Genomic DNA, 22,979 nt, shown 5'->3' on the forward strand with positions numbered 1-22,979 from the left:
CTGGCCAGTTTCACTCCTCTTAAAACCCATCATCGGATATGAAGCCAGCCTGAGCCGATAACACACAATTCTTGTTTTTGTTCTCTCTACAGGCACAGAGGAATAATATCCACAGAGTTACTATTATTGCTGTTTGTGTGCAGAGTGCTACAATTCACACACACACAAATACACAGAGTAATGAGCGTTTTAATGCATTTGAAGCAGAATAATGCCATGTTGGAAATGAAAGATGTTGCACTAAAAGTAATGGAATAAACCGTAACCTGAAATTAGCAAAAGCTGTAGCAGTAGAAAATGAGTTCCTTAATAATAAATTTCTGCGGTCTTTCCAAAGATTATGAAAAGCTATTTTAGACTTAATAATAATAATGGTGGTGATGGATAATAATACAGGTAACAAAATAAATAAAAATGTTTGTTGATTAAATATTCTATCATCCATCAGACTACAGCACTGTATGTAACTTGTGTTTGATTTGTGTGTGGTCGAGATTGACTGCTCTACTGTGTCCTTAGCTGTCAATCACGTTCAGTCTTCTTTATCTGTTTGACCCATGCTTAGGAAATCACACTGCAGGTCCAAAACCCACTAAATGATATGGAGATTGCAGTGAATGGAGGTGGGGGGTGGGGGGGGGGGGGGGGGGGCTTCAGAGCCATGGTCTCATTTACATCAGGACAACAGAGCAGGTAGGGAGCCATGGCTGAAAACAGATCCGTCAAGGCCACCTTATGAATAAAAGATCACACAATTTTATAATGAAGTTGATCGTCTTTAGCTGGCCTTGATCTTATGGAGATATTTTTTATGGAAAAAATTAAATAAGTCTCTGGATCCAAATCCCAAAATCTCATTCAGGAGAATCAGCACTTCTTAGCTCTATGTGGGTTTTTTACCTTGACCTTGACTTGCCCTGCCCCTGTACACAACTTTTTTAGTAGAGTTTTATGTTTTCAAGAAGAGTGGCTAAATGTCAACCAATGCTTTAGTGTGGAGTAAATCAATGTGGTGCATTGATGGGATAAAAGTGAAGTGTGCTGTCAACTCACAACATCTAATAATAGTTGAGCAAGCACTTTAAACATGGCAACACCTTGTATTTTTGTATATCCACTAGAACAGTCTGTCCCCCTTTTCATCTCAGACCTAGGATTTAGTGTCAGTCAACCATGAAACATTAGGTTTGAAATATCCAGATAACTACACAAAGCACTAGAAATGTATAAACAGGCTTAATTAAATCACAAACTAAAGGGAGAAAAGTTTTCCCTCCGAGGTTACAGACGCAACACTAACTCAAAAACATTCCACTGTTTAGCATAAATTATCATTTTCATTTACATAAACTGTGTCATCTCACACTCACAGGAACTTCCTCACAAATATTCAGACAAGAAGTCGAGGGAAACAAGACAAACGAGGCAAATGTCCAACACTTGATGCTTTGACGCACAAACAATAAGGACAGGAGCAGTGTGTGGTTTTCTCTACTTTGACTGCTTTTGCTACTCCTCTCATATTCTGTTCATTCTCTGGACACTGGGATGACTTTATCAAATCTGCCTCCAGCTAGGATATCTGAGATTCCACAATAATCTAGTTTTCATCCCTGTGACTGTGTATGTAACCCTGAGCCCTGAGCTAGCCGCACTACGGAGTGGTTAAGTCAACAATAAGGGTTGCACACACACACACACACACACACACATACACACTCCCACAACCCACACTCACACACACACACACACGCATGCAATCTGACCTGCATGAATGTGCCGACTAATCATACATATTTACCACAAACATAGCCATTTGCAATTTAAAAAAAAAACTGCAATTATAAAATGTCATCCTCTTAGTGTGAAACAACACATTTTTCTGACTTTTGCATTATGAGAAAAACAAACAACCCACTCTTGTGACCAAACAACAACACATGTGCACACACGCGCGCGCACACACACGCTTAACAAATCTCATATTGGCTAACTCAACCACACTGCGTTTCAAAATGTGCCCGCCTCTGGCAGTATTTCCTGATTTCAGCAATCATAATAACAGTCCTGGGAACCAAGGCGAGCATTAAGTTTTGTTGAGTGCTTTGTTTTTCTGAACATGAACAGCTCTGCAGGGCTTATAAAGCTCACTCGACAGGGCAAGAGGAATTAAAGAAATTAAAGAATTATTCCCACCTTACTTGGTTGTTAGAACAAAAAGACGACAGCCAAGAAGATACCAAAACAACAAAAACAGAAGAGTGGTGTAGCAGAGAAGAAAAAGCCATGGGGGGGTTAACAGTGAACAGCAAGGGAATTTCTGCAGGCTCTTACACCCACTGAGGTTTGGCACGGTGCACTGTGGCTTGGCATGGTGGGATACAAAGGTGGTTCACCCTCTGAGAGGACCCTTTAAAGCTAATTGCTATCCTACTGTGGTTAACCGGACCCCATGCATGAGCACTAGGACAGAAAGACACGTGAGAAACATGCTGTAAGGTTGTGATAAATGGTAGCTGAGAGAGAAGCGTTAAGACAATCACAGACACAGAAAGTCAATAAAGATCCCGTAGATGATGAGTGAATTATCATGATATGCATCTTATTAATCCAGCTCCCATACTTCCAGAGGCCTGAAGCCCAATTTAGATGACATATAACTTTTGTCATTCTTGCCAGAGACATTGTTCGAAACGCTGTGTTAACTTCTTAAACAAGGCAAGGTGACATGTCAGGACAGAGAAACGTAAAAGATTTGATTTTACTGACGTATCTAATTTCAAACTACAAACTTCTTTGGATTCTTTCATCTGTTTTTTCACAATTAATTAAAGAAAATCTAAAGATAAATATTTTTATGAATCACCACACGAATAATTTATCTACAAATATCTTCACAGAATTTTGTGTACATTTTAAGTGTTCTTGAGCTTGAATAGCACGTTTCTACTCTTCTGAGTAGAAACTGATTTTACTCCACAGGCCACACCTACCCATTCACACACTGATGGCAAAGGCTGCTATGTAACGCGACCATTAGTATTAAGTAATCCATTCATACACATTCAAACGTTGTTGATGAAGCAGCGGGAGCAACTTGGGGTTAAGTATCTTGCCCCTGGACACATTGGACATGTTGCTGCAGCAGCTGGAGATCAAACCCTAATTCATTTCAATTTGAGAAACAACTGACTCTACCAACTGAGCGACAGCTGCCCCTTAATTGTGAAATACCAGAAGTTACTACACAGCATTTACTTAATACACTTAATACTTTATTCTGATTGGTCAATTAACGATTTCCAAAGGTCATTTCCCCATCACAGATGCCATGAAGAAACCAGGAAGACCAGTTTTGAGCTAGGGACTGTTATCATATCCCTCCGCAGAAGGAAGTCTGATATATTTAGCATCTGTCAGTTAACTGTGAGAAAAAAAGAAGAGATGAAATCGCTGGTGTAAAAGTAAAAGAGGTTATAAAAAGCAAGCACGTAAACAACAACAACAACAACAACAACTCAGGTCTAAGTCGAATGTAAGGGACACAGCAGTGTTTAAAAACTGGTATATGGAAAAGACAATGTCAACAGACTTTGAAAGTGACGACATAAAAAAATTCAAAGATCATCAGTTGCTGCAATGATTGGTGCCATCCTGTTTTACTTCGTCTCACTTTAACATTTTGTGTCAGATTACTGATTTGTTTAGCAGACAGAAGGTTCTGTAATAAAAACAGATATCCCAGAAATGACCCCTTCAGCCTGAGACACAACAGGTCCTCTTCACCCTGTCAAAGGTCCTCTCTGCTACTTACTACCTGCTCACTTTATATTGTCCCTTACATAATGCACCTTATTTTTTTTCCTGTGTTTTAAATCACTTTATCCACTCTAAATGAAAAGATCATTACTCCTCTGCATACGGACGCAGTGCATGGCCTCCTTTAATAGGGTCTAATGGCTCGGTTTCCCCCTCTCCGTGCTTCATTAGAATGCAACACGGCTGAGGAAAGATTTAGCTCAGGGGCGCTGGAGAAGAAATATCTGAACCACAGTGAATCTGAGCAACATTAAAACTCACTGCGTCTACACAACTTGACCCCTCTCAGAGAGCCATTTGTTCTCCTTTGTCGGTGACTTCATGCAATAGAGCATACGATGATAACTGTACGAGTACACTGTCTCAAACACAAACACTGATAATCACAGAGAACAATACAGTGTCATAGGAATAGTTTTGCATGCGTAATTAGGAACTATACACTTCATAGAAGATAAAAGGGTGTGAATTTCATTGATGTATCATACATGGTTGCATGCTGCGCGGACCACCACATATTCAGACATTACGCCCATACATAAGATAATTAGCCTGAGAAAAGAATGAATCAAACGTGGGTGTTGAAAGACCTGAAAGACTTCAAGCAGAAGACCAGTTTCATCTCTTTGTTTGATCAAGGGTTTGAACTCAAGAAGACGTCATAAAACGTAATGATGCAAGAAAACTGCTGAGCTCAAGTCATTCACTCTTCTCTAATCCGTAAGCTTTATACAGGTCTTAAAGAAGGTACGCACGGACGGAAAAATGACAATCTCTCATTATCAAAAGGTAAGAAGTGAAGTGCCTACTTAAGGGAGTGTGGCCGTTTGAAACGTGCACAAGATGAAGACACTTTAACCACACCAAAAGTGCTGATTTGAGGTAGGCCTTATTTGTATTGACATTATCGACAATGTTCATGTTATTAACAATAACCAGACATGACCCATTGGTTTGTACAAAGCCAGCTTGAAGCATGTTATTTTGCCATGTTATTTTTCTTCTTTTTTAACAGGAAGTTACCTTATTTGGACACTAGGGTGGATGCATGATGATAAATTACTAGTTTGTTAGAGATTGCCTAACCCTAAAGGAGGGTTATTCAACTTCAAGAGCAAGAGGGCCATGTTGGAAAATCTGGTGCATCTGGCAGGCCACAAAGAATATGTTGTTATGTCTACAAAGCTGTTACAATAACCATATTACGGATTTTAAGAAAAACAAATACATGTTTTTATTTTAATTTAATTATAAGTAAACTATAAATGTCTTGGTGTCTTGCTTGGTGCAGCTGGCAAAGTCAATATTTTTTAATTTCAACATATTCCAATTATTTGAATGAATGTGAAACAATATTCAGCAGGTGTCATTTTTTCTTTATTTTGTATTTTCTTTCTAAAAACTTTGATCTGCTTACTGTGCTTTTTTTGTAAATAGAACAAATAAACATCATGCTGTATTGAAGAATACTTTATAATTATAGCCACTGACGTCATATTTCATGAGGAAAAAAGCTTGCCGAGTTAATAAATCAAGTGGGAAATAGGGTCATTTTCTCATGTAGCATCATCAATCAAGCTTATTAATTTTTGCAACCAGTGAAGGCTCCCCCTGCTGGCCATTAACAAGAATACAATTAAATGCTCCTCTGCTTATAATCGGTCTTATGTCTAAAAGCACAACTCAATGATCTCCTGCAAAAAGGACAGAAAAAAACTAATCATAGTGGATTGGTTGACTCTTTAAAATAAAATAAATTCAGGTAATCATTTTTTTTTAAAACAGTCTTTGTCAAGAGATCCCAGAATCAAAACGATACACTTTGGCTCTACTGAAATAATACACGTTTTCTGTAAATAAAATAAATGCTGATAGCATTTATTCCTTGTCAAGAAGAGGTATTCACAAAAGATCAAATGAGACAGCTTTCTGTGCGGTGAGTAAGAAACACACATACACATCTGCTCATTGTGAGAGTGAGAGTCAAAAGACCCAAAGGAACCTTGCATATCTATTATTTTCTACCCACGCTCCTGACTGCAGACCTCCCACTTACAGATGGCAGACCTCACTGTTCTCTCGACAACTGAACTACAAAATGATCATATGAATCCTTGCAGGGTGCACAGGGAGAGGAGCAGAGGGAGAAGGATTAACTATTAGCTTTCACACCATAATACCTGTTGTTCATCATCATGCAAACCAAACTTGTGAATAAGCTTCAATGCTCTTTGCACATCCTTAAAGAGCTTTCAGCAACCTGCAAGACTAATTGGGATGAAATACAAGTAAAGCAGTGCAATTTGCAAAACAGAATCAGTAAACATAAAAATACGAACAATTAATCTAGTAGTGCCAAAGGACTCATTTTCTTTGCAGCTTTTTTGGTATTCTTGGTAAAACTGCAGCATCATGTGAAATGGATCTGTATTTCCTGCGATTTACCTGTAATGTGTCTTTTTTTTGCCTTCAGCCTGACTTGTGTTGCCTCTGCTCTTTTGCCTGCTCGGGATAATAGAGGGTTTAGCAAGTATCCGTACTGTGCAATAATGAAAAACTCCCCGTGCTGCGGGAGGAAATGGGAGATTTCATAATCCGTCTGAGGCCTTGGCCCCGGTCGCTGGTCCATGGAGAGAGTCTCATTAAACTTCTCATTAGTGACACACTGAGCTTCTGTAATGACTCAATGCATATACAAATCACCTCCGCCATGAAAGGAGGGACAACAACAATGGACCCAGGCTGCATCCGAGTTCTACCGAGTCCTCTGATAAGAGCAATTGTATTTGGTAAATGAAACAGTAATGCACATCTCTTTACAGTCAGGCAAAACGATTTATATTAAAAAAAAGATCCCTGATTACATTCTTTATCTCTACTATGCATTGAACCTCGAGACTTAACAACTTTTTAACATAATGAACTCCCTAACAGAGGGTTACACAAGAAAACATCAACATCTGATCTGCATCTTAGGCGACAAAATCCAATGCAAGCCCCATGTAATGCTAACTATGCTGCAATTTATGTTGCAATTTATGTTGTTCATTTAAATATATGAATTCTGCAAAAGGACATCAATGCTCACACTCGGCTGTTTCAATATGATGAGTGGTACGATGCCATGATTACATGTGTGCTGTGCAGGGGTGCTGAGACTGTGTGGGTGTTTGAGGAGGCTCTGACATGCAATCATTTTTTATTATCAGCCAGTCACATGGAGGAATACGTCAAATAGCTTGACCAAACATCATGCTTGTTTTGTAATGACAGGTCAGATTTGGCAAATTCAGTGAGTAACATTCTCATTCCTTTTTTTCTATCTGATAATGGTCTTTTAAAGGGGACAACATGAAAAGGTAGACATTAACCGCTGCTCTCTGTTCCGTCGCAGTTTATTAAGCTCCAATTCAATGTATTCTTTTCCCAAGGACATGCATATATCACATTTCACATACATCGGATGAAAAGTAACAGAAAGACAGATGGTACAGCACCCCCTTGTCCACGCTTCGAAAGGGTGACAAACTAGAAATGAAATAAAGCAATCACTCCCTCAATTGACATGAGCAGGATGCAGAGGGTACTGTATGTGTGTGTGTGTGTGTGTGTGTGTGTGTGTGTGTGTGTGTGTGTGTGTGTGTGTGTGTGTGTGTGTGTGTGTGTGTGTGTGTGTGCAGATGTTTGCATGGTCTGCATGGCTGCTTGGCTCTGCAAATGAAACTTTGTATGAACACTCTGATCAGTGCACCCCCTCAGCTGGAGTGATGCCTGGCTATGAATATCAATATTGCATTTAACGTTGGTTGCTCCCCCCTGACGGCCCACCTGACACAAAAGAGAATCGGCTTTTCTGTTTGTGTCAGCGTTTACCGAAGACGCTCTGCTCGGCCTGAAAGAAGGAGTCTCCTTCACCCAGCCCTTACCTCAAGGGCATCGACAGACTCTGTGTGTTGTCCGAGTAGTTAAAAAGACCGGCCACAGTTATTGTGTGCAGTAGCTGTCTGAGCGTACAAAAGATCTTTTTAGCTGCTAGGTTTCACTGCAGCTGTGAAAGGCAACCTCAAAGAAACCATGTTAGATGAAGGCTCCGTGCAATAATACTGTTTGTCCACGTGCAAAACACAAATTGGCAAACACACGTGTATATATGGCGCTACTTAAGCCATATGAAATATTGACAAGGCTGATTATTCATTGGCATTTTTGATCCCATACAGCTCTCTAGTATCAGACTAATCAGGGTTGATATCGATCACCTGTGTAATCATCACCCTGTGTTCATGTGTCAGCCAATCCTCTAAGTCTCTATTGAGCGGTTATTAACAACTACTACTAGCCTTAAGCCTTGTTGGGAAATGTCTCTCATTTCTTCCTGCTCGATCATTTCTCTGTATCTGTTCATTATAATAGAGAAAAAAAACTGGCACAGTAAATCATTCTCAACCTACACATGGAAAAAAAAACATTTCCTCACATAACTGAGCTCTTGGAAAGAAGACATGATCGATTATGTGGGAAATTAAATTATTATTCCAAGTTCACCAGTCATAATTTAAAAGTGTAATTCTGACACACAACATTAAATTAGGAGTTACTTTTAAAATTGATGTTTACAGCACACTCACTTTAGGGTCTATTACATATGGGGCAGATTCACTCTTAATAAGATAAGAGAAAATCTCATCTAATAATCCAGGCAGAGACGTGAGAGTAATGCGAAAAAAGAGTGTGCTCTAGTAGCAGTGGGAAGGCGGCAATGACACAGAGACCCCATTGCTCACACTATGCTCTCATTATCTGCTGTGACTCCAGGTCTTCAATATTAGCCAACAATAAGCACTCTGCAGGACCATCTGCTCTGCCAGCACGAATGAGGGAGAGACAGCCATGGAGATGACGGAACAGGAAAAGATGTATTGTGCTATTTGTGGAAATAATTGAGAGACGAGAAGCCAAGAGAGAGAATTGGTTTCAAAGAAAGTATATGTAAATGACAAATAATAGTAAAAGCAAGCTGAAGATGTAAAGGGGGTTAAGAAAAGTAACTTAGGCAACCGTTCCACTTAGGCATACAAGTAGAGACCATCCATATTATAAACAAGTGGATATAGCCACAGTGATGTTACCCTTTGATTTGAGGGATCCACATTTGAAGACTTGAATTCTGGAGGGTTTTTTTAATTGCCACGTTGGATTTTGAGAACCAGAAGTGACCACGTTTGGATGACAGGGTGGATTTCTTTTGCTATGTATCTTTTCCAGATATCCATGGTAGGGTCTTGCAGCTCCCCAAGCCCTATAGTATACACTGCTTTATCATCTTTTTCACTCTAAATGGGACCATAATTGGAAAAACGAATGTTGTGCAGAAAACATGCATCTAGCCATTGAGACAAGAGCCTGACCAATTAATTGGCCGGCCTATAATACTGGCCGATATTAGCATATCCAGTGACTATTGGTATCGGCTAATTTTATCGTATATATATGAGCAGATATTACTCGATTTATGGTGAATAAATCAAACAGACAAACAAATTGTTTATAGTCAAACAGCATTTCATTTGAGTAAAATTGTAATAAACTAGCAGTTCTCTTTTACCAGCAGAGTGGGCTATATGGATTACAACAAGCATTATCACCTTCCAGAGTATCAAGTGGTGATGCACATATGTGAACAGTTTCTCTGCAGTTGAGTTACCATCTTGTCTACGTTATACTGTACATCTTTTCCACGAGAGTTTGATATCTACATTTTAGGGATCAAATCAATAAATGTGCTTTTCTACATCTTTCTATCTCTACAGATCGAACATAGATCTAAGAAGGAAAATGGTCGATGTGTCGGTATCAGATTTTTTTCTCTCCCCCATATCGATATATGTATTGGCCCAAAGTATCCATATCAGTCGGGCCCTAAATGAGACCATTTTTTTTTTTTTTTAAATATGGAGGTAGTTGATCAGCCAGAAGTAGTTTTTTGTCTGTTTTTGTAATCGTACTTCTTTTTGCAACCTTTTTACCACAAGTGGCTTCAAGAGAAATTGCAGGATAAAGAAACTTCTCTGAGGCCATATCAACTTCTTATACAGGGTCTACGTAGGGGTTTTGCCTCTGGCACAGCGAAGCATTTCTATGGTTCCTCTGGACATTTTCACTCAACTAAGAACAGTAACCTGTGGGGGTTACCAAATATTGATGCTACTGCAAAAGCAACTCCCAGGAACAAATTTAGGGTTAGCTTAAACTTTGGTCAAACATCAATAGATTTTAAAGAATTTCATCCTCAGCAGACTGAGTACAGTACCTAGAACTGAATTGGCCTACTATCTACACATCAATTTAATTGTTTTTCTTTCATACTCTCTCTTTTCGCTTTCAAACCAGTTCATACAAGGTACTCTGAGATCCTGAGTATTGATAACGGGAAAACTGTAGCACAGCGACAGGCTAAGAATAGTGTAGCTGCTTCAAAGCACTAATAAATCTTGACAACAATCTCAAAACATCACTGAACACTGTCATATCATACTGAACTCAGGTGTGCCTGTACCGTGGAACATCCTCCGGAGGCCCCAGCTGTTTTTTGCAACTCCTCTCATCAGTTGGAGGACCTTTTGATCCTTTTTTTATTCTACTTTTTGAAAGACACAAACGACACATCAGCCAGCTCCTTGTGCTGAAGAATCTTACCTTCTGTCTGATCTCCTCCTCCATTTTGACCGGGGAGCCCAGCTCAGCCACCTGTTTTACTCCATCACTGGAAAGGCCACCATATTCCCACAGCACATAGTTCTTAGAGTGGGAGGCACCAATAATGGCTGACCAGTGATTGGCACGACCTGGTGAAATAAGACAAAAGAATGAAATAAAAATCCTTAGTTGAACAAAAACCTGTTTTGGAATCATTGAGTTAGCAGAGAGGTACAGCTCTAGACATTTCAATTACGATCCGTGAATTGAGTGGTACATCAGTCTGTTGACCAGTGGTTAATTTGTAAAGTACAGGTGGAGACCAAAATGGCATGGAAAGCATAAAAAATGCATAGTGCCTTGGTCACTCCAGAGCAATCTCAATAATCGCTCAAAATCAACTGGAGAGAAGCTTGTAGAATCATGGTGTGCATCTGTCTCCCTCGCTCTGTTTTTAGTTGAGAGAAGTCATCCTACATGATAACATCATACTATGTGCTGCGCAAATTCATATTTAATTACCGGTAATTAATTAATTAAATCTTCAGGATTATTCATTCTAATTAATACTAAACTATTTATAGTTTAGTATAAACAGAGGCGTGAAGGTGACATACACCTGAACTCATCGCACATTGGAGCTGTTTGGACTGCATCAGCCTGCTAACAAAGACTACAGTCTGCAGTGTTGCTCACATACTTCACTGGTAAACTGAGTATCATTGAAACAATCAAAATGATCAATTGAAGTTTCTGTTTTATGTCTCTCCACCTCTGTGCGCAATGGCACACTCTCACATTCGCTTGTCAGTATGAGCTCGTCTCCCTGTCAGAGGTTGTTCTGTAGCTATTTAAAGAATAATCAACTTCAACCCCCAAAATTTTGAGAAACATCTACTTATGCTGCTCTGACTGACAGGATGATCACAAGTCTTTCATTATGTTGAAAAGCTCTGAAACACCTCACTTGTGCGCAATGATAGAAAAGATCCAACCTGCTGTAAGCTGTATCACTCTGCAGGAGCAATTTGTGTTGAAATGTTTTTATAAGCTGATGGTTTTAATTGTGCCTGACTTTAGGGGTGCTGCAACACCTTCAGCACCCCTACTTCTCATGTCCCTGCACAAACAGCAACAATTTCATCATCTAACCCGTCGCTCTCCTTATTCATTATCAACACCAAACAGCAGCACAGCAGGGAATAACAATATAACCTATTTATTTGGCCAAAACAGCCCACAAAACTGCCATGGATCCCTCTGCCTTGATCATTGCAGACAGTAACATCAACTTAGCTTTGGTGACACGGACAAAACTCGCGCTTCAGGCATCCCTACATGACCTGATCGCAATCTGACCCCTCGCTCTCTCCCCCCCTTTTTTAAAGATGTATTTTTGGGGCTTTTAGCCTTTATCTGACAGGATAGGAGGTGGATAGAGTAGGAACCTGGGGAAAGAGAGAGTGGGGAATGACATGCAGGAAAGGAGAAAATAAAAGAACGTCAGAACACATAACATTAAATATTACACAAGTTTTATGAAGAGATTTTGATAGCGACAAGGGAGGTGCTGGATCCAATCAATCCGCCAGTCCGGATCTGGGAGGTGATTACTGTCTTTGACAGAACAACAACATACTTTAATTAAACATATTAATTGACATAAAGTGCATTAGTTAAATCCCAATTTATTGTTTACTAATGCAAACCTCCACCAGTGTATTGTTTTAATCTTCATCCTCATTTTAAGGGAAAAAAGGGGAAAATTGAGCTCAAAAACTGGAAAGATTGTGAGAATGCACCAGTTTTAGTCTTCATGCTGATCTATCAGAAGTTACAGCACAGGCTAAAGCAAACATTTACCTTATACAAATAACCTAGAGACAGTTCATTTCCAGGAAATGTTCCAGCTCTGTTTTTTATGTTTTTAGCATAATCATGTGCAGAGTACAGAAGTTTATCAGGTACTGATAGGTTTCCTGTTAATGTTCGGAAGCCATTTTAGGCAAGTCAATCTATTTCACCGGGGTCTGTCATATCTAAATCACCAGCACAGATACTGGTCATATTCCCTCATTATCTCCTCTGCTGTCATATGATTCCCCTTCCTAGTATGTCATTATGCAGCTTGACTGGAATCACATCAAGCTACATCACCTTGAGTGTGCAATGATTTTACAGCCCCAACAGGATCCTTCAGTCATTTACTATAACAACTTTACCACACATTCAGTCAAGGTGAGGTTCACCCAAATTGGTCTAGGTCTGCCTCATATCTTGGTACCCTAAATAGAGCTCTTACTCTGCAGTTCTGTAAGTCACCCTTTCGGCCTTCTGCTGGTTTCCAAGTGTAAGTCTGGCCACAGATTAATCACTCTGATATCCATCTCTGTGTTTGCAGTATTCCTGTTGTACTGTAGTGTAGAAGATAGTGGAGGTGGTGTTTTATAGGGCAAAGCAGGCATGGTTCGGACCTTTTTGAATAAGACGTTTTGGTCACAATTTTTTACTTCTACATTTTTTTTTTACTGCAATAATTGTTATGGGGATACCAAACAAGCGTTGGGACTATTAGTCCCCAATGCAATTTGCAGTTCTTATAGGTACTGTTCTCAGGCTAAAAACTCAAACGAATGATATTTATTTAAGAACGTTCTTCTCTCCCCTCTGAAGCTCTTCCATCTTTGTATATGTGTCAATATTGTACTAACTTTATGATAAAGCAAAGACTACAGAAGCAGATGATGGCATGTCCCAATTTCCTCTTATCCAAATCTCATTTTAACCATACGGTTGAATAGTTTGCTTAGGCCTTTCATGAAATTTTAAAGCCATTAGTGTCTGAAGCCTTCAGAAATGCCTCCCCCTTTACAGGCAGGAGTGATTGCCAAGCTCTAGTAGCTTTGTCATTATGGCTGCTGTTTGCTGATTTATATCCATCATTGGATGTTTTGGCCTGAGGTATTATATTTACTACAAAGGTGGGCACAACCTGGAGTCAGTCTTCCACTTTCTAATGCAGTTTGGCAGGGATAAGAGCCTGAGGTCGTAGCTATGGCAGGTTCCCATCTTGAACTTTTTGATAAGGTTTGGAGGGATCTCTGGCAGTGAGATGATATGCTGATGTGTTTGTATGTTTTAGGAGTTTGTGTTTGATCTGTGATCATTTACAGTAAGAGCTTTGTAAAGAATACAGAGTCTGATAAGGGTATACCTGTCCCTTTTTACAAACCCTAACAGATAATAGGACTCCTATCCATGGTATATTGGTGGAATTTAAAACAACCCCTAAAACTGACCAGAGATATTTAACTTACAACATTTACATAACATTACAAAAGAGATTGTTGAGCAGGTAATGCAGACAGGTTAACTATGGTTTCCAGTAGCAGCAATTTGACTTAAACAATGTTTTGCTTAAATTAGGGATTACATTGTTTCCATGACAGAGATGAGATGTTGACTAGGTAGAAATAGATCTTTGATAATAAAAACTCTGACGACATGTATGTTTTGTTTAAAGGAAGAATATGCAACTTTTTGATCCAGCAGATGTCGCCCTTGAGCACCAGCATGAACCCAAAACAACTCGCGCTGCATTGTTGTGTTAGCGGGCATTTTTATTATGCCCGTAGTTTCACACTGCATGTAAATTTACCCGAAATGACCGTGATCTAAAAACGCTTACGTGACATAAAAATAAGAAGTGAGTACAGTATGTTGTTCTTCTTTTCTCTAGTCCCTCAATTAAACAACTTTTATATGTGAGGGGATAAGCCGGCAATGTAAACAAAGTGTAGATACGGCTCGGAAAGCTCAGAAAACATCACAGACAGTGGGACTCGGGTGTTACACTCATAGACAGTCATGACTCACAGAGTTATTTTCAGAGGATATACTTGATTTCTGCTACATTTAAGTGTGAAAAATTGCATATTCCTCCTTTAATAACAAGATGAAACAGGATGAAAATGTTAGTGGTGGTCTATCAGACATTCAACTTCCATGATATTTTCCCTCACTGTGGTTAATCCGTCCGTCAAAACACAAGCAGGTGTGGCATTAAGAGGCAGAAAAGAGGAAGAATTACTGTATGTGTGTGTGTGTGTGTGTGTGTGTGTGTGTGTGTGTGTGTGTGTGTGTGTGTGTGTGTGTGTGTGTGTGTTGTTAGTGAAGCAGAGGGACAGAGAGAGCACAACCTGGCATGATATATGTCTGCCCAAGCAGTGAGTAGGTTATGTCTATATGTTATCATTAGTTATTGTAAAAGGTCAAAGCTTCCATTGCTAAATATGTATTTAAAGGCTGTTTGTGGCAAAGGTTGGCCACTCTTACCACACTTTGAAAGCACTCCAATACAAGTCATTTCATTAAAGTGAAAGTGCAGTAATAGGCTCCCTGTGATTGTTTATAATTATACATTTTACAGATGCTTTAACATGTGTTGACATGCATTTATTTAAGTGTTTCAAATGTATCTGTAAGGCTATAAAACTACTTATTCATCCTGCCACATTGATACAAATGTCTGATAATTGTCAGTCAAACTGAATCAATTTAAATAGTGAAAACGTTTTTGACATTTCAAACGTTTTTTAAGATTAATGACCGAACTGTTATGACTTTTGACTTAATCTAGACTTAAATGTTTTGAGTTGTCATCGACTAAAGCTATAAAGGGTCAAAATGACACAGTTTTTACAAGGCCAACAAGCATTTCTGTCCTAAGACCAAGGCAATGAATAAATCTAAAATAGCTGCAAAGATTAACTGCATTGGACATCGCTTTGCCACTAACATACAGCTTTGTTTTGTGTCAATGCAAGTAAATACACTTTGTAGTGCTAAAACAAAAAGCTGGATAACTGCTGATGTACTTTTACTGTTATTTAGAAGTTAAAGTTCTCAAAAATAATAGCTGTATGGACTAAAGTTTTCAGACTCTGCTTGAACAACAAGGCAATTTTTTCTAGCAACAAAGTCTATGTTCGACTGAGCTGTAATTGCGCGGGTTCAATAGCCATGAAGGTTGCATGACTAACAAAAGTGGTAAAAGGGAGAAAGAAAATAGAACTGTCAAGTTTATTATGTTAGGAATAATTGAAAAAAAGGCTTGGGGCCTGTTTTACATTGATTTTTTGTCTCAGTATGTTTGCCATCACAAAGGTCTACTATTCATACCCTCAAGAACTTGTGTAAAAAAAAAAAAAAAGAGGAAAAAGTGTCAATTCTCTGGCAGCAAAAACAGAGAACTGCATGCAGCAGAAAACAAGTTGTGAGACGTTTACTATTTCACCTGGAAAGCTTGATTGGAAATTATTATAAAGGTCATATGAGTGAATATAAATAATATAACAAATGAGATAATTTTCTGCTTATTGTATTGTATTCATTGATTTATATTGTTTGGTGTAATAGTCAAAGTATTATAACAAATGGTTGCCTAGGAAATTACTTTGTGCATGAAGAAAGCCAAATATAGCATTGTGGGAGACAGATGGAAACCAAAATACACAGCTTGCCCCATCCTCTTTAAAGTTGATTTATCTGGACGTGTGTGTGTTTGTGTACCTGTGTGTAAGAATGAGTCACAAACCAACTACTCCCTCTGTAAGACAGTAAATTAGGGTTCCTTTCGATTTCAGGGTTTATCTTATTCCAGTCCTATCAGTGTATTGATCTGACTGCCGAGGGCCTGATTTAGACAAGAGAGGCAGTGTAATCCTTAAGTCCATTCACATCCTGATAGTGTTGCTCAAGGTTATACACACATCACTACCAACATTAGTAACATTCTGCAACACCCACACCACTATTTAGAGTCTTGTATGGGGGCTAAACCACCCACATATTGGGAACATATCCTTTTTGGGGCTGAGGTACAACAATCTAGATTAAAGGATGAGGCTTCAGATTATCTATATTTTTGCTATTGGCAACAAATCCTATTAAAAGATCAAAATCAACGGTGTCCTCCATTTCTCCATACTTTCTATCATTCCAGCCCAGTCGGGGGCTCTTAGCCTTCTAGCCCAATCATTCATAATCAAAACCAAAATCTTTTCAAAAGTTTCCTTAGTGCAAACTTTGTTGTTATGAAAGGCTTAACTGTATTTTATAAGGTGGTGCTGACTATTTACCAGACAAAATGAAGAAAAGCTTAGGGAACTTATCAAACCTGCAACTTGCTCGCCTCCATTTCCTGAGGGAGAGTGAGTCATGTAAATTACAAGAAACGGTCAAAAATGAATGGTTTATCAGTATACACCAATTATGCTTCACTTCAGTGAAAAGCAAACAACATGTATCCCATACATCTTCTAAACAAATACATCATTATAGGATGTCACTGAAATAACTCATGTTAACCAGCTATGGTGACAGCTGTCACCCGATATCTGCTAGTTGGTGGTTAATTAAAAATAATACTAGATTTTTACCTACCAAAAAAGAATGTGGCACAGATATTGGATATCGATTTCAATACCTCATACATGCATGACAAAAGTCTTCAAAAGACGCGAACAACACAAACATGGCCAAGAGATTAAGCAGAGTGAGAGAAAAATCCCCTATCCCATGTACAGTTGTCATTAGCTCCACTGGCAATGCCCACAACTTGAATGTTAGAGTGCTTTTCCCCTGCGCTTAATGGTACTTGGTCACAAAAGTTGTCTTGTAGCACTGCCGCCTCCCTTTCAATTAGCGTTAAGCCTGTTTTAAATAGCTCTGTGGCTAAAATTGCTTTTATTTAAAGAAATTTCCATTAGCAACAGCTTTTGTGTAGTTTCACCACCTTTTGATTTGTGTTCCAAAAGTTGTACTTTTACAAATTATAGAACTATAGAAAAAACCCACACATCTAACGCAGAGAGCATTTTATTCTGCTGAGAAACGAGGACCTGCACTGGTTTTGTATAGAAAATAGAAAAACATTATGTTCCATGTTTTATTATGCTTTTTAATTGGATACTTTAACCAGGGGCTTCAACCAGCCTGAAGATGTTAATCATGGATTTGTAGTTTTTGGCAGATCTGCATTGGCTTCATTTCTCAACACTCTGAGGTTGCCACTTGGTCAATTAAGACCGTAAATCAACAGAATATCCCAAACCCTGTGTGGTGTCAGAGGGCAGCGATTTTGTACTTACGTGGATAGTCTTTGGGATGAATCTTTTCTGACCAGTTTCCAAAGAAGGTGACTCTGTATTTTGCCGTTCCACAGGCACAACAGTCAAGCAGAGGTTTATCTGTAGTGTCCCCATACATTGATTCTGTACAGAAATGATGAGAAGGGAGAGGAAGTAAATGTCAGAAGATAGAGATACAAAAGAGAGGTTTTTCATTGATATATTTATATTTATATATCACAATCAGACGAGGGTGGTCCCCATTGGTGGTAGTAGTGGTGTTATGTGTGTGTGTGTGGGGGGGGGGGGGGGGGGGGGGGGGGGGGCAGGCATCGGTGAGCAATGGGAAGTATGTGCAGCTCGGTTTGTTTGATCTATTGCTCAGTGCGGCTCCAATGTCATGCACAGCCAGGGGTTGCACTCATTTACAATTATTCACATGCCAAAGTAGAAGAGGGGACATGAATGTCCCTGCATCAAAATCAAGACAGGAAAAAATCCACTACCAGTAGGGAGTGAAATTGGGTAACAGCAGGGAGATCGAAGGAATAAGAAACTCACGGCGAATGATTTATTCCATGTCAATAAAAGAAACCCACCTTTCTCACACATCCGCTTGGTGAGTGAGCCTTCATCCTGGAAATAGATTATCCTCTTCTGCACAATGCTCGCCCTACGCACAGAGAACGAGAAGAGAGGGAGGCAATGAGGATTGAAGTTTGTTGGGGGCAGCCCCAAGTTCAATTGTATATTTGTAGCATGCAGAACTAAGCATGAATATCACAATGGGAGATGGCTGAAGAAGATGAGAAACATTTGGAGAATATGAAACGTTTCAAATTGAAAGAGCAGAAAGCAGGAAATGTAGAAAAATCCTGGCTTTTTAAGATCTAATAGAGTCTGAACTATGAATTGTGGCAGATGGAGCAGGTGCAGGTATTCATCACGATCATCATCCTGTTTTTCTGAAGACTCCTAAAAGCAGGTATCAGAGCCCACAGGGAAATTGCTGTTTTTCAGATGGAGGCATTCAGTGTCTCATACAAAGACCGAAAAAAGCAAGCATCAGCACTAAGAAAGTCGCGTACAAAGAAATGAGAGGTTGGAAAGCTGAAGAAAAGCCTAAAAAAGAGAGGCTGCTAACTAAAAAGAGTAATTTTACACTGAAAAATATCCCTATAGCACTTCAACAGTAAGATATGCGGAAATGCACAGACAGACATAGTAGACTATTCACTGTGTTGATAAGAAGTGATGGACGGGCAAATAGTAACGTTTCCCAAATCTGGGTCCTGGCAGATAGAAGCTCCTCTAGATTGAGCTGTCTAAGAGGCTTGTTCCTCTGGGTGGTAGGGAACATAGGTCTGAGAAGGGCCTTGACATGTAAATCAGCCTCCAGACAAACCCTTTCAGAGTCCAACAGAATTGAGAAAACAACAGAAAACAAGCCTCCAGGCCCCTAACTTCCACAAACACCAGGCTTTTACACCAGCCATCGCTGTAGGAAGGTTTCCATGGGGATAAAATAACCGAACAATGAGATGCTGGAGGGACATGTTGGGGTAAGGTCTGATCCAGGTGGGCCCTGTCCAGCTGGACTGTTTGGTTACCATTCATTCTGAAGTATCAAACTAAGTTGAGCTGTTAAGCTGATCTGATCCCAGAACTAGTTTCTCAAAGCAAGAGAATACAAACAGCAACATGGGGAAATAAAATGATAATTCAAGGAGGAAATTATGGTTGTTTTAAACAAAGATAAGCTGTCAATCTAACTAAATTCCCATTGTTTTATGGAAATATCAAACTGCTTTGAGCTGGCTGTGTAAATTAACCAAATATGTACAGCTCTGAAAGCCTACGTTGAAAAGAAACTATACATTTAGCTTGTGTGTTTTTGTACTGCTTTTAAAGTTACAATGGGCATAATGCAAGAACCAAACACTAAATAAAAAAAAGAAAATATTGCAAATACTGTATGGCGTCAACTGTAGGTTTGTGGACTGTGTTTTTGTTTCTTTTTTTCATTTTTTCTAAGTCGTGGTTTGCATTATAGCCCTGGCAATATTAGATGTTAGAACCAGAGGTGACATCATTAGGACAACGAGATGGAGTAGGAGAGCATGATTCAGAATTATTGAACCAGTTAGCAAGCCAAGATACCTACCTCAGTGTCACCATACTTTTTAGAAGTCACTTAGTGATAAAACTGGAGCCCAGACTTCTTAAACAGTCTAAATAACCTGCACATAAAACCATATGTCTGATTATCCAGTCACCATCATTATCAAGTATTTAAAAAAAACAAAAAAGGTGAGTGATTTAAAATTCTAACCTCACATAGAATATGAATGGGGAATTCAGCTACAGACAAAACATTTTGGGATCAAGCTGTTAAAATATTAAGTCTGGCATTTCACTATTGGGCCGCTACGGGAATTGTCTAATGTTTTATCTCACAAATGTTCTTCAAACTACACACATTTTTTGTGTGTTGGGTTTTCTGACTTATGAATGTACACAAACAAGCAGAGAACGTGATGAAACCAAAAAACGGCGATATAACAAGCATCAACATCAGACTGCCAAATAGTGTACGTAGGGGGAGTATTGAATTCACACGGACACGTCAACGCAAAATGTTTTACTCACAAGGGCGTATGCCACATACGCTGTAGCTACGACGTACATTTGACGCACAAGTATGAACCAGGCTTAAGTCCTTAAATTGCTATTTAAGGCTGCATGTTCAGCTGTTTTGGCAGGAAATGTTTGTTCACAAAAAATCCCCAAAGAATGAAAAGGAGAAGAAAATAGAAACTTCAACTACTTAGTCACACTATGCTGTGACTAAGTTATAAACTAATGAACATCTTTTATTCAGCATTTTTCTTTAAGATAAAAACTAAATTTGCGTTAATAAATATTAAACCCCTCAGTAGTCAGTAGATACCCCTTAGATTTAGATGAATTCAAGTTAATTCATGTCAATGCATTTTACTTATCTATAACGTGATTTTTGCCTTTTCAATAACATCACAGGTTATGTTTGTGGCACACTGCAGACTTGAACAGCTCGTAAATGATGTCGGTAAGTATATGTAGTGGAAAAACACGATGAAAAAACCGGTGCATGCAATAAATCCTCTTAAATCACTTCAAGAAGCCTCTCATGCACAAATATGCACATTGAAGGGTTTCTTGCGAGGCCCATTCTAAATGTTGATCGATATGCTTGAGCATAGCATTAGTACAGTCAGCATCTCCAAGGTAACAGATGACAGTGATAAAGTCTTACTAACATAATACTGTCTGTTCCCTTGGTATTTCTTTGCCTCATATTGGCCTTTCATTTGAGCACTGTGAGGTGGGCAGAAAAAGATAACAACAGATCAGAGAGCTAAAGATCAGTCTGCTACAAAATTGAGGAAACAAGAGGTTATTACTGCCAAAGGGTCATTTCAAACAGAAGTGATCTAAACATGAACTTCCCTGCAAGGGGAACATGATGGACTGTAAAAGGCAAGTCTGCCTGGGTACACAGAGGCTGATTAGGCCATATGTTACACAAGTTATCAAACGACTATATCCTGATAACACTCTTTTATACTCACCACACTCTCCTATTACTTGCAGTCTTAATTTTTAGTCACAGATAATTCCCCCGAAAATGTTCGAGTCTGTGAAACAGGATAATATAACATATTACACATGAGAGAAAGACAGTGTGAGTCTGAGTTTGAACGTGTGTGTGTGTGTGTGCCTCGAATCATTTTAAGTGAGAGAGTTTGATGGTAAAAATACAAAGGCTTTGATTTCAAGAAGCTACGAGCTACAGCTGCCTTCTTTTTAGTCAAAATATTTTCAAGCTAAACTATCTCTTACACACTTCTACAGGGGGGGTATCCTATCCTGCTGTCGGCCTCATTACCCCTCCGAGTGCATGAAGTCATCATGATGGAGTTAATAGCGAAAGACATTACACACTCACATTTATCTTTTCTAAATTGTTAAACAAATAATTGTTCAATTCTTAAGTCTTTCCTGATTGAAATGGAAATACAGGCTTACTGCCAGTAAAGAAGCCAGGAGTTGCTTGATAGCTAAAGTATGCTGTCATGAATTCGCTGTGGCTAACTAATAGCTTATACAATTTTGACTTTTACCCAAGTGGCAACCTCCGGTCTTGAAAAATGAAGTTCAAAATCCTGCGAGTGTCCGCTTGAGGCTGGCTCCAGGAACACCAGAAGTCACATACACACAACTGGCAAAAAAGCAGTTTTTACAGCATAAATAAACATGTTTACAGCCTGGTACAAAAAACGAAAGGTCTTATTAGTTATTGTCATCACCGGCACACACTGTGGCTCCGTTTTGATTTTGAAAACGATACGTGTTATCCACAGTTAGGCGCGTAGCTGACATGACTGACAGGTAGGTGCGATGTAACGGTTCGTCAAGAGGCTTAAAACCCGCCTCAGCTTCAGCTCAAAGCCTGTCGTTAGGTTGACTAAAAGTTATGGCTGAGACAGAATTTCCAGCATGGCAGCGGCTGCCGTTGAGCCCCAAAGCCCCCTGCCTTAACAGATGGCTGATGTCACCCAGGCTTGGTCCATTAATATTTACAGTCTGTGGTTTTGCCTTGATATTTGGCCTATTGTCCTTCTGAACTTTCCCTATTAATTGAGGGTTTTTCAGTTGCTTATGAAAGGGGATATAATGACAACGATTCATAGATTTTGAATTTACAAGAGCTCAAACATTTCCGCTTCCCGGCCACAGCATAAAATTAAAGCAATGTGGCTACCGTGTAAAAAGGTTTAAACCTGCTTATAAACCATTATTCAGTCTCATCTACACCTCTACTCAGTCACACATTTACAATATAGAGGTCAATATGGAAAGTGTTTTAGATCAAGAAGGTTTGTGAGAGGGCAAGTGTGAATTATGGCCTCATCAGCCTCTTATAATGTTGATGGAATGATTCAAGGTAAGTGACACAACCAGCATATCTCTTATTGTTCACGCTTTAATTCAATCTCACCCCAATTTCATATATCTGCCTGAGTGAGAGCAGCCCACTCTCCTTCACTGCTTTCCCACTTTCTCAAGTTGGCCAGACAATCAAGCAGAGCAATGCTTATTTAACACCCAATTTAAATTCTATGTCACTTTGCCAGAACGACAGCACTGCCGATCCCAATCACCCAGAGAGTGAACCGATTTGAATGTGTGTGGGTGTGTGTGTGTGTAAGGGAGTTTGTATGCATGAGTGACAGGTTGACAAAAAGACAGAAAGACAGAAGAGTTAAAAAGAAAAGCAGCCAAAAAGATTGT

General features: G+C 39.2%; 1 protein-coding gene across 1 annotated transcript in view; it reads right to left on the minus strand.

Moving 5' to 3' along the window:
* The window catches only part of spon1a (spondin 1a), an 81,877-nt gene that overhangs the window by 44,446 nt on the left and 14,452 nt on the right, over positions 1 to 22,979 (minus strand). Inside the window, exons 4-6 of the mRNA XM_061041550.1 lie at positions 18,245 to 18,318; positions 17,667 to 17,789; positions 10,516 to 10,664 (exon numbers count right to left, since the gene is read on the minus strand). Of these exons, the coding sequence (XP_060897533.1) occupies positions 10,516 to 10,664; positions 17,667 to 17,789; positions 18,245 to 18,318 (346 nt within the window). The remainder of the gene's footprint in view (positions 1 to 10,515; positions 10,665 to 17,666; positions 17,790 to 18,244; positions 18,319 to 22,979) is intronic.

This window comes from Labrus mixtus, chromosome 1 (genome assembly GCF_963584025.1).
Source record: "Labrus mixtus chromosome 1, fLabMix1.1, whole genome shotgun sequence".
NCBI classification, from domain to species: Eukaryota; Metazoa; Chordata; class Actinopteri; order Labriformes; family Labridae; genus Labrus; species Labrus mixtus.